The sequence below is a fragment of the Arvicanthis niloticus genome, chromosome 2, assembly GCF_011762505.2.
Source record: "Arvicanthis niloticus isolate mArvNil1 chromosome 2, mArvNil1.pat.X, whole genome shotgun sequence".
Taxonomy (NCBI): Eukaryota; Metazoa; Chordata; class Mammalia; order Rodentia; family Muridae; genus Arvicanthis; species Arvicanthis niloticus.
In genome coordinates, this window is record NC_047659.1 from 74,884,341 (window position 1) to 74,897,646 (window position 13,306).

Sequence of the window (13,306 nt, forward strand, 5' to 3'; positions counted from 1 at the left end):
CAGAAGTGGAAAACAAGTCAGATTTCATGTACACAGTGATTTCTGGCATATCTATAAAATGGAATTCAATACACCAATGAAAAATAAATCAGTCAATAGATGAATTGCACAAATGTCTTTAAAAAAAACCCAAACTCAAAACACTGCATGTCAATAATGTAAATGCTGTCAATTCAAGTTTAGAAATGCATACAAATGCTGTAAACACAATAATAACCAAGAAAACTGTTAGCCCAAAAGTCAGGAAAATGGCTACCAAGACACAGTTAAAACTGGAAAAAGTTATGAAGTGTCAATAGTACCAATAATAATAGTTAATACTACTACTACTAATAATAATAATTAATAATAATACAGTTAGTAATAAGTGCTAATAACAATTTCTGATCTGGATGGAGGTCTCATGAGTGTTTCCTTTGCGGTTATTTGTTAAATTATATGTTTTGTACACTTCTGAATGTGTACTTCATATAATAAAAGTAGGAATAAAGGAAATATTAATACGGATTTTTTTCACTATCAAAATAGTAGCTATTTTGAGGCCTGCAGTTATAAGACTGCATAGGAAAACAAAGGCCATAATAAGACATTTGTTTACCAACACTTATTACTTAATGAACACAGAAAAACTATTCTTATCATCAATGTATCGGTTCACTGTATACATAAAAGGCAACCCAAATGCAATCAATATTTACTAAATGTCTAATGCTGACCAAAACCAGGTCCAAGCTCAATACATCAAAGTCTAGCCAGTGAACATAAAAGCCTCCATCTCCACACCAATTAGGCTTCCAGCTATATTTGTTTCCTAAGTCTCAAAAACCAAGGAACCTAAGGCAACTCAAGGCACACACAAAAATAACTGTACCATCACCTTTGGAGTCTTCTACCAGAGGAACAAGCTACCTGGTTTTGTCAAAAATCATGGTTTCTAACGTTATCGGTTGGGCAGAATTGTCATAGCAAGAGCCCTAAGTCAAAAACACTTATCCTAACAGTAGTGATGATGTACAAAATTGGCCTAAATGGCGTCACAATTCTCAAGGAATGGTCTACCTGAGATCCAGGGGAAAGTAATTTGCAATTTGCCAGAAATTATACCCAAGATTTTCTGGGTACTTGTATTTTCACAGATGAGAACCAACGACCTGCCAACTCAACCAAAATGGTAGACTACACACTGCTCCCAACATGGCGACTCGTTTTGTTGATACATGAAAATGAACGTGGTCACAGCTATGGTATCTGAAATTGGGAGGTCCTATCCCCTTTAGACATGTTTGAATGCCCAATACTCACTCTCAGTTCTTCGAAGGCTTCATCTAGCGTGGACAGCTGGTGGCCCCGGTGAGCCCCAATGACTGGACACAGGACACAGATGAGCTGCCTATCTTCCTGGCAATAGGTGCTCAAATCCAGCCCATGGTCTGGACACTTCCTCTTGGCCACTCTCTCCGCTTCCATCTCTATTTCGGGGTCAAATTCGCTTTCTGCCTCAGTTTCTCCTTCTGCCTCAGATTCTCCTTCTTGGTTGTCTTCCTCTGCCTCACTTTCCTGCTCATCTTCCATCTCTTCCTCGCTGTCTTCTTCGCTCTCCTCATCACTCTCGTCCTCACTGTCTTCCTCTGTCTCGCTCTCTTCCTCCGACTCACTGTCTACCTCGGACTCGCTCTCTTCTTCCCCCACCTCGCTCTCTACCTCGCCTTCGGCCTCCCCTTTGGCCTCGACGTCTTCGGGGAGCGCGTCGTCCCCGCTGGCTGGCGGAGTCCAAGCCTGGGCGCCATGGACGTACGCAGCCAGGCGGTGGCTGAGGAACTTCTGGCGATGCGCTTCGGCGTGGCGGCGGCAGTAGCAGAAGCCGCAGTCGCGGCACACCTCCTCCGCCCCGGGCGCCTCGTCGGGTTCGCACTCGTCACACGTGCCGTCGGGAGGCAGCTCCTCGCAGGCCGCGCCCACTCCGGAGGCCATGTGGCTGCAGGGACGAGGCCGAGGCCTAGCGGCTTGCGCGCTCTCCGCCTTCACCGCGGGCCCTCCTCAGGCAGGCCCGCCTCCCCGGGGACTGGCCGGCCGCCCCGCTGGGCTGCACCGCAAGTCTGCAGCTGCTGAGGCCTGAGGGCCCGGCCAGCCGTCAGCGCTGGGCCTGGCGCCCACTCGGTCTCTCCGCTACGCGCCGCGCCGCGCCCCGTCCCTCACGCGCCACTTCCGGCGCGGCAGCCCGCGCCCCGTCGGCCCCTGCGCCGCGCAACTCGGCCTCCGTTGCCCGGCAAGCTCGCGGCCGCCGCGGGCCCACGCCGCCCCGGTTCCACTTTGCCCACGCAGTCAGCGGCCTCCTTTCACTTCCTGAGTCACTTAAAGCGGCAAGGACCTTTTTCAGTGTTTTCCCGCGGGGCTGCGCATCCCCCCGGAAGGAGAAGCTCGAACGCGGTCTTCCTTCACTGAGCTGGCGACGGGCCCCGCCTCCCCCACGCCCTCCCTGGAGGTGTCAACCTGACCGAAAACCACTAGCCTGCGGTCCCTGCGGACTTATGTCACTCTAGAGACATTGTCCCCGCCCCATTACAGCCCCAGGATTTTCAAGGGGCCAAGGCTCTTTCTCACACCGAACCTGACCTCCTGGGATTTCCATAATGTCCCCCAAAAGGGCTGCGTTGGTTCTTCTACGCTCCTGGGGTCTCAGTCTGGCTGAGCAAACAGGCAACATTTTTCGATCCAAAGCAATACTCTACCTAGTGTGTTTGCAAAGTCTATTTGCATCCCGGCCTCCCAGGGATTCAGAATCTCTGGTTAATAGCTGTGGCAGGTGAAGTGAGATTCCAACACCCAGTCACTAACCGGTCACTCTAGATTCACTCTAGATTCAGTCTCCAAGGGAAAGGAAAGTGACTGATAGACATTAGGCAGTGTTAAAATGCCCCAGACTATGCTAGATCTTTTTGTGGTGTTTTCAAAGCCTGTTTTTAGAACTTTATCCGCTAGAGTCCCCAGATCCTAAGGCCACCACTTAGTTTTGTAATCATGGACAACTTAATTCATCTTTCTGTTTTTCTACATTAAAAACAAACCAAAAACACTACGTAAAATAGAAATAATAGCAATGTCTTCTTTGTGAGGATTTGTGGATTAAATGTAAAGGAGTCTGTAGAGATCACTAGGCTTTATTAGTTTTAGCACAATTTGTAGTTGATGCTGACAATGACTCTTAGAAGGTCATTTTGTATCTTAAACATAAGACATTTTTGGTAATTTTGGTAATTGCTGGTAATGTAGGCATTTCCCTTTCCTGCCTTCTATGGTTGTCTTTCCAGTAACAGAAAAATTTTTGTATTTGAGAGAGGAAAGGGGACATTTTGGTCTAGTAGGGCAGAGGGAAAGTGGGTTACAGAAAGGAAAATATCTGGGCATGTGATGCATGCTTTTCCAGCACTTGGGAGGCAGAGACCAATGGATCTCTGAGTTTGAGGCTAGTACCTTCTACTAAGGGGTTCCAGGACAACTAGGGCTACATAGATCCTATCTTTGAGAGAAGTGGGGGCAGAGAGGAGGAAAGGAGAAAGAGATGGGTGATTTCTTTAAATAAGAGTGCTAGGATTTCCACATCTCCACAAAAACATCAAGGGATATAGATTAATAGACATTTTAAATAATGTTTTATGTCTCTTAATATATATTTAATCTCTGTGCAGCTTTTGTTAAATATAATTTTTTAGAAAGCTAGGGGTTTTGGTTTTTTTTTTTTTTTCTTTTTAACTTCAGAACAATTCTATAGAATGCTGGGGACATAGTTTGTTTTGTTCCAATTCTGTGCACATTTCTGTTTTCCTTCCATTTATTTCTCAAGAAATGACTTCTATATCTTCACTCAATGATCTATCCATCTCCCAAAATTAAAATACTTTCACTTTTTCCCATAGTAGAAGAGTCAACCCAGGTACCATCACCCCAGAGTCATGTAAATGTGGATAAAGCTCCCAGGTATGTCTTAAGGTAAGCCTCTCTCCTGTTCATCTTAACATCAGTGTTTCCTGGACTCCCAGAAACACTGGTGGGATAGGCTCAGCATAGCTGAAATAATCTGTTCAAAAGGAAGTTAGGAAGCTCTGATGGGAGGGTCCATGGGGATCCTTCAGCCCAGTCAGATACATGTTGGCACTTCTTTGGTTAGGGCTTTCAGGCCTATTCCTGTGTGCGAAGGACTTTCTATAGTTCTTGAGTTCACCTGTTGGACTCTTCATTCCTTTTCCGTTTAAAGCAATACATGTTTGGAACTGTATACTTTGTCACTTTGATTTCTAACAATAGACTCTAGCAAGTCTGAATGCCACTTTAAGTTATACTTTCTCCATCCCTGTTTGTAATACTTTTAAAATTCAGTTTATTCTGTTACACAAAATTTATACCTATAAATCTGTTTTAAAAAAAAAAAAAAAAAAAAAAATGAACCCTTCTCTACTGAGACTGCCCCTCTGCTGAAGCCGCTGAGGCACACATCCTGGTGCATCTTTGAAGTACTATTTTTGTCTATGTGATTTTTTTGATTCCTTGCAATGGGCAGTTTTGAGTTCTAAATAAAGGATTATATAGTCATACTCTCAGTCTATCACTGGTATTTGCAACATCGTGGAATTGTCTTTGTCTTGAAGCCATTTCTTTATTTTAGCATTATCTGCACATTTAGCTGGAAATTTTCAAACTAGACTTTTTTTTTGTAGCATTCTTTCTTTCACATTTGAAAAGGTATCAAGCAATTCCTTCAACACTCTTCAGGGAAATGACTTTGGCTACAACATCCAATTGATTATGCACAGTTTCTATTTTCCACATCACTATAGGTGGCAGTGCTACTAACCTTCTGTCTCTATATAACAAATGCCACTTCTAGTTTCCAATAACATTTTCTCTTTAAGTTCTCACCTATAGCTATCTTACAGAGAGAATATCCTTATATCTATATGGATATGGCACTTGCCAGTAATAAATCTGATGGCCTATGGCTTAGACAGAAAATAGGAAGTAGAACATGCAGGACGCACACAGAAAGAATTCTGAGATAGAGCCAGGTGCTAGAAGATTTGCCCAGGAAAATGTGACAAGACAGAGGCAGGGTACCTGAGCACAGGTAATCAGCCAAATGGCAGAAAATAGGTTAAAATAAATGGGATAATTTAAGTTATGATCTAGTAAAAGGAAAAGCCTAGCTATATGGCCAAGGTATTTATCAATATATTTTGAGTCTGAATCTTATTTCTGGGGAGCATGGGACTGAGAAAAAGAACCAAGCCAAACTTCTTACATTATCTCAAAGACCACTAAAATTCAACTACTAGTTTCTTTGAGGGTTGTTGTTGTTTTATTTTTTGGTTTTTTGTTTTTTTTTTTTTTTTTTTTTTTTTTTGTCCTTTCTTCACTAATATTCACCTCAAAATCCTCTAGCTTCTTCCTGGTGCCCAAGTCCAAAGCCTTTCCAATTTTAGAGTTTTATTACAGAAGAGCATCTCTGAAATAAAGTCTGCACTTGTGATCTATTGCTGCATAGCAGTTACTTCAAACCTTTGAATTATCTTCAGGCTGCTCAGCACACTTGGCACCGGCATTGTCTTCTCACTGTGGTTAACAGCAGCTGTGAGGCATCTATCTCCTCGGCAGGCAGATGTGGAGGACAGAGCATTTTGCAGCTGTGACTCCTATGAATGCATGTGAGCGTCTCAGAAATAAATGATATATTTCTAAAAGGCAAGTGTGTGTTGTTATGTAGCTGTTAGGTCTTAAGCCTTTAAACATTCTATCACTGAGGGTCTCCCTGTGACTTCCTGTGACTTTCTGGCCCTGGGAACCTCCACTAAAAAAATTCAGACAAGACACACAAAGCATAGTGTAGAAGAGAGGTGGAGTTTATTACAGAGTACAGTAGAGCCTTCTCAAGGGTTGAGAGTGGACAGGGGCCAAGTGGACCATTGTAAAGCAATGCTTACTCTTAAGGGGTGACTGTTGGGCAAGAGCCAAAGAGAACATTATGCTGATCTCGAATTTTGGCAGTTTTAGCCTGTTTCTAAAGTCTCTAGAACAGACGGCTTTCCCTGTGGTGTGGGTTTTTATCCAGGTGATTGACAGGTCCACTTGGATTGATTCTTACAGGAGGGAACAATGATCAGTACCAGAAAGCCTGCTGCTAAACATTAATTTCACAAAACTTGGTTATCTATTAATGACCTCCAGGAAGTTTAGAATAACAATGTCTCTAACTAGGGCCAGAGATAGGGCTCAGATCTCATTCTTTGGCTCTGTAATCAGAGACTTGTAGTTTGGGTTCTGTTTTTACAAGTTGCTGACAATAAGGTAGAGGTTCATTCCTCTAAACCTGCTAGTATCTAACTAGCTACCTGACAATTTGAACTCCATACAAATGAGGAAATGGAAATTCTGGGAAAACAAAACAAACGTGGGTGCTCATGTGTACGTGCGCACACACACACACACACACACACACACACACACACACAGCAAAACAACAACTTAATAAAGGTGACCCAACCAGAGTGTACCTGAGCTGAGATTCTCTCTCCTTCCTACTAGTTCCCTCTAATCCCAGCTTCCCCACCCCTCACCTAACTCCGGCTGTGATGGCAATGTGTATCTTTTTCCACTGCTCCAATAAGGAGAGTTAAGGTTAGCACGATTCATCTTGTAGCACAATTAGTTTCAGAAAAGCCTTTCCAAGTTTAAAAAGAGAGCAAGAAGAACTTCAGAGTCTACTAGTGCTGAGAAAGTGGATGGGCCCCCTTCCACTGGTCCGATTTCTACCTAATTAGACTGTCATCTCAGCGCCTGATTTCATTTTCTCCAACAAGCCCCTGAGATCACCTAAATCTCATCTCCTCCTGTTACCATATTAGCTACCATCTTATCCTATTATGTCAGTACAGTGAAATATTATACCTCCCAACCCAGCCCCACCACAATATAAAGAATGAAGTATTTGAGGTGGGGCTGACTGTGTTCCTCAAATGGCTGTTTGGATATACAAAATACTGAGTGGCTTGATGCAGCATTTTCCTGAACACTTCATTTCATTCAGTCCTCACATGTGAATGGTTGAATGGTTCGATGCTGCTTAGTATAATACTTAGTTCCACCTTTAAAGCAAATATCTGCTTAAAGATAAACTATAAGCCCTGATCAAGATACTTGATGACATTCACTAAGTATACCTCATTTTCCTGATCATCATTTCACTCACCTCAAGAACTCAAAACATTGCCCTGACGCTTACATCACTGTGTTTTCAAATGCCTTCTATAAATCACTTCCTAGTGGCTGCCTCCATTGTGTCAGTGTGGAAACTGCAGGCTGAGGGAATTACATGAAAGAACATCCAGTCAATTGTGAGTTAATCTCTGACTTCCTCCCTGGTCTCAAGCCAGCTCCCTAAACCCAGGCTGATGCTAATTCTTTTTGTCAAAATGATGTTTTCAGGCTCCTCGTCTAGGAAATGCTTTCCTGGGGGTGGCCTTGGCTTTTATCTGCATGGACTGCTAAGAGGGAAGACAGACACTTAATCATCTGTGAGATCGGCACTCTGGGAATGAGGAGGGGGAAGAAAGTCCCTGGACTTGCCTTCCATTTCTCTACTTGGAAAAGCAGTCACTTCTGGACTGGAACTAATTAAAGACTTTGTATTTCGGAGGCTGGTACGCTGCACTTGTAAATTAATGATTATGAGGGCAAATCTCTTTGAGGCCTGTTCCCTCTGTTTATTATTTATTTTGGAACTTGAGTGCAGATAAACCAGTTAGTCACACCACTGAGATCCTAGTCTGACCTTAGTTCATGCAAGGCAACTTTCTTATTTCGTTTCATTTTAATTTAACTTTACTTTTTCTTTATTTTCAAACTCTACTTGCATTCCCCCAAGTTTTTCCCAAAAGTTTTCCACAAAAACTCTCTTCACTGTGTTAGAGAAATGTCATTGTCTATGTATGTAATTTTTTAAGTGTATTGTTTTGTTTAATGTATGTATTAAATTTTACATAAGATAGAATTGAAGACTTTTTGTCTCATTAATTTACACTGTGCTGTGTTGTTAAAGATCTTTAATATAGGAGGGGCTGAAGAGATGACTCAGCAGGTAAGAAGACTTGCTGCTCTTTCACAGAACCTCATTTGGGTTCCTAGCACCCATGTTGGACAGCTCACAACTACTTACAACCCAGGTTCCAGTGGCTCTGACTCCCTTTTTTGGCTTTCACAGGGACACACATGATGCTCCTACATACACTTGGGCCCACAGATGTGTGTGTGTGTGTGTGTGTGTGTGTGTTTTGTTTTGAGACTGGGTCTCTCTGTGTAGTCTTTGCTGTCCTAGAGCTTACTCTGTGAACCAGGGTGGCCTCTCACTCACAGTGATTCTCCTCTGCCTCCTGAGTTCTGCCATTAAAGATGTGTGCTACCATACCCAGAGGTGTGTGTGCGTGTGTGTGTGTGTGTGTGTGTGTGTGTGTGTGTGTCTTAAGTATTGGGTTAGAGAGACGGCTAGGGCTTAAGAGCTCTTGCTGCTCTTTCAGAGGTTTGCAAACTCCTGCCCTGCTCCTAGGAATCTGACATTGTTGAGTATCCACATGAATTCATACACACACATACACACGCACACACATGAGCGTGTGCACATAACCTCATGAAAACTCATCACAATACTATTTTTAGCATCTTAGTTTTTTAATAAAAATGAATAGTTCTTTGTGGTGAGTAGTCTGTTCATAACTTTTACATTTTATTTCATTTTCCTCTATTTTACTATTTCCTTTGGATGATTTCCTTGGACTTTCTAGACAATAACTCTGGTCAGTTCAAACACTGAAAACATCATCTTCTGATCTACTACCTGTCCACTAACACTGGTAGTAAGGGTGTGATGCTGAAAAGACATCTTATGTAATAATATGGTCAAATCCATTTGTGTTTAAAAAGTCTTTCTTTGCCCTGTGATCATAAATATATTGACTGTAGGAGTAAAGTACAGCTTTTCCCTCAAAAGAAATGAGATGGTTCATTCTCAAAAAAAAAATACATGGCACTAGTTCAGGGATTCAGATTCAGATTACCCACATGGAAGTAATTGCATAGTTTTTTATTGTTATATGATTCTAAAGGGCCATAAATCAGATGTTTTCTGAGTATAGTGGTGGGAATATCAGGAAGGTAAGTAACATCAGCTGTAAGACGCCCCCACAAAGGGAGGACCTCCCTCAAGCCTCAGGAATTCGAGGCCACCCAATAACTCACAAGACACCATTCTTGATGCAACAGCAAGAGGTATATTTCGGAGTCAGTCGACTGAGGCCGAGACTCATAACCCACGCAAGGGCAGAGGAGTGTCGACCCCATAGGCTGGGAGTGGAGGGCTTATATAGGAAAGAACCACAAACAGGGGGTGGGGGGGGTGAGGGGATAACAAAGGAAACATAACATAAAAACAGTGGAAAGTCAGTTAGTTTCTGGAACCACCCAGATGACTTGCATCTTTGTTTGTGGTCAGGAATGTGTCTTCCTGCTTTGGGTCTTCCCCACCCACACCCATTCCTCTTCCCTGAGGTCTGAGGAATGTAATCCAGCAAGTGTCCTCTGACTCAGGGATAATATACCCCTCCCAGAATGGAATGTAGAATGTATCCCGGGGCAGTGAAGGCCTAAAATTCTATATTCAGTTCCGCTTCCTTGAATTAGTGAACCTACATTCTTTTGCTCAGGTCTAGGGGTCATAAAAACTTTCTATATTTTTCATAAGTTTTCTATATCTTTCACAGTCTCAGACACTTGCTGTTAGCTCCTTAGCTTTGGAGTTAGTAGAAGCTAGTGGTCTGGTAACTTTATACATTCCAAATGTTTTACCTGACAGTCAAAGGGATGTTTATTTGGACGTACTGGTAGCCAATGAATGACTTCTTTTTAAAGATTTATTTATTTAATTTATATTTATGAGGACACTGTCACTGTCTTCAGACACACCAGAAGAGGGCATCGGATCCCATTACAGATGGTTGTGAACCACCATGTGTTTGCTGGGAATTGAACTCAGGACCTCTGGAAGAGCAGTCAGTGCTCTTAACCACTAAGCCATCTCTCTGGCCCCTGTGAATGACTTCTTAAGGGAATTAAAGATAGCCCAAGTTAATTTTGACTCTGATTCTGCAGTTCCAACTCAACATGAGTACCATTTTAAGCAGGCAGTCAACTATAGATCTTTAGCACAGAGCATAGCTATTTGTTTTTTACACCTCCCCCCTTCCCAGAAATCTCCATTTACAACTCCAACATCTTTCATCGCTATCCTTAACTTTCACAGTAAAGCCTGTCTTCAGGTCACTTTTATGCATGGCTGCATAGTTTAGAGTAGGAATCTATATTTTCCTTATAGAATGAGACAGTGTTCTTAACAGCCTGGTTGACTTTTGAATCTAACTATTACTGTAGCATCTTGTGTGACTAAGGGATAAAATGAGAGGTGGCAGTCAGCTAACTTGCTCTCTCTTTCATGCTCGCTAAATATGTTACATCATCAAAAACAAATTTTAACATGCTATATCACCTTAATAGTTGCTGCAAGTTTAGACAATAATGACCAGGCATTACAGGAATTGAATGCAAGAAAGTTGAGGCTTCGGTTCAGGAAGGGTACATAGGCCAGGGGAGTCATGAATGTGGTCAAAGGTGGAAGAGCCCTGATAACATGCTCACATCCATCTCTTCCAGTGACATGTGATAAGAGTTAAGAAAAAGGAGTTTCATCAGAGTGAGTCATTGGTTCATTCACTCACTCAGTGAGATTTGGCTGGTTTCCATGGCTCAGATATTAAGTTCTGAGGGGTATGGGGAGTGAAGAAAGGACAGACACATGCAGAAAAGCTGGGGTCAGGGGGGCTGTGCTCTCTGATGGAGATGTACTAGAAGCAGCCAGAGAATTCACATCTTTTGTTACAGGCAGCATAAAGGAGGAGTGGGAGGATTAGCTAAGCTCAGTCAGGGGCCTCTGCAGGGCAGCAGCTCAGACTTCAGTCTTCCAGGCAGTGGGAAGCTGTGGTTGATACTGTCTGAACACATTATCAACATCTACACTCAGACCCTGAATTGTATTCCCATGGGTCTGAGGCATTATGATCTTTGACGTGGCAGTGTTCGTGTCAATAATACGTGCTCACTCAAGACATCATCACCTCTCCACAGAGTGACAGTAATGACATTATACAATCTGCCTTCTCTACCTTCTCTGATAGTAGCTTGTGAGATGATCATCTCTTTTTATTTTTTGGTTTTTGAAAGCAGGGTTTCTCTGTGTAGCCCTGGCTAGCCTGGAACTCACTCTTGGGGATCAGGCTGGCCTCAAACTCAGAGATCTGCTTGTCTCTGCCTACTGAATGCTGGGATTAAAGGTGTTTGCCACCACTGCCCAGCAGATGATCAGTTCTTAAGAGGCCTCATGTCATGCCTGAGAGGAGAGGATGCTGCTCAGAGAGGCCAAGAAGCAATTGAATGGACAGGCATTTGCAATTTCATTTTATTTACAATTTTCTGTGGGTTTCCTTTTTAGTCTATTAATCGCAGTTACACTATTGGCCTGGTCCAATCATACCTGTGCATTGACGTCTCCATGAAGCAAAGGATGGGCTTCAGAGAATTTCTGCTGAGTTTCACATGGATGTTGCAGGGGAGTGGTACACCCAGAAAGGACACAGAAGCTTCTTTCATCTACGCCTACTGTGGGGAGCCAGACCAGTCCAACACTTTCTCAGAGGCCATGTTGAAAGAGGAAAAGAAACTTGAGTTTGATGTTTCTGCACAGGAATGAACTTGGCAAGGCAAGTCTGAGGCTGGGACATGTATGTGCCTAGGAGTCAAGGTTGCAGTTTCTGGGGACCCAAGTCTTCCCCTGGGCTGTGGTTGTCAGTCCTAAGGTAGCTGATATGATCTTTGCCAATGTTAATTTAGCTCTCTGCTGACCTTGGTCATTTCCCCCTGAAATAGTATAGGAAGCTGAACTTAATAAACATATCGTGTGCTGTTCTCCTGACCCCAGCTTTCATCTTTCTTCTCTATCTTTCTCATCCTCTGGCACCTCTCCCTTCAGGATCCCTCACTGAAGAATGATCCACTGGTCCAGGTCACCATATATACCTTACCCCATTCATCATTTCATCTGTCTTGGTTTGTTTTGTTGTTTCATTTTATTTATTTTTCAGGCAGGGCATTGTGATGTAGCCCAGGCTAACCTGGAACTTGAGAGGCTCCTCCTGTGTTAGCCTCCTGGGATTATACACCTTACTCTTCTACACGCAGAACCTTTGAATTAGTATCCTTTATCATAAAATTGTAAATGTGTCTGCCTGAGTTCTGTGAACCACTCTAGCACATTAATCAAACTGACAGGAAGGTTGTGAGAAACAGGATTTATAGCCAGTAAGCCAGAAGCACAGGCAAAACAACCTGCAGCATTGTGATTGGCATCTGAATAGGGATGGTAGTCCTAGGGACTGAGTCCCTTGGCCCGTGGAATTGAATGTGATCTTCAGAAAGGTATCAGTATTATATTGAAGGACCCATAGCTGGTACCCACTGCAGAACTAAGCGTTTTCTTAGTGTATGAAGAAAGTGCCCCCATTCTTCAAATACACGCTCCTGATATCAGACAGGATCTGGATTGCAAAACATCCATAAGAAAAATTGAGTATGTTTTTGCTCTGTACTGCCCCCCATAATGCCCCTGGAATAACTTTCCTGAAACTCAGATTTATTTACAGTAGCCTTATCTTCTGAACACACATAGATCACATCACTGTCAGCCCTGAACTGGGTGTGACATCCAAGTCCTCTGATTGGACCATCTAACTTCTTTCCAAGGTATTTCTCTTTCTACTTCCTCAGCTGTATATCCTGTTGCCCCAGAGACCAAGTCGTAGGATGTTGCTGAGTATCAGATAATTGCCCAGATAAGGCAACTTTCTCATTTTCTCATGACGGTCTCCCTCTCACATTTTATAGTCAATTTAAATGTACAGCAGTATGGAGTAAAAGTGGAAATTTGCAGTATCTACATTAATATTTAATATATTTCATTAAGTATAGTTTAAATGAACTATTACATGAAATATTTGAAAACTGGCTTTTGTCATTGTTAGCTAGATAGTATTTATGTATTTGTGTTCAGATCGAACTCAGGGCTTCAAATATGCTAATTTCGTCCTCTACATTGAACTATGCTCCTAGCCCTTAAATACTGACTATTTTGTTCTATTTTGCCTACAAGTTTGGGAAGCGG

At 42.7% G+C, this 13,306-nt stretch overlaps 1 protein-coding gene and 1 long non-coding RNA gene across 2 annotated transcripts in view; one reads left to right on the forward strand and one right to left on the reverse strand.

Moving 5' to 3' along the window:
- Positions 1-2,405, reverse strand: part of Trim44 (tripartite motif containing 44) — a 101,893-nt gene extending 99,488 nt beyond the window's left edge. Inside the window, exon 1 of the mRNA XM_034494414.2 lies at positions 1,303-2,405. Coding sequence (XP_034350305.1) covers positions 1,303-1,971 — 669 coding nt within the window. The 5' untranslated portion in view covers positions 1,972-2,405. The remainder of the gene's footprint in view (positions 1-1,302) is intronic.
- Positions 2,406-2,460: 55 nt separating this feature from the next.
- LOC117702369 (uncharacterized) lies at positions 2,461-6,320 on the forward strand. The gene is made up of 3 exons (XR_013108710.1): positions 2,461-2,803; positions 3,915-3,987; positions 5,568-6,320. It is a non-coding gene; the product is annotated as an uncharacterized LOC117702369 (long non-coding RNA).
- Positions 6,321-13,306: the final 6,986 nt, after the last annotated feature.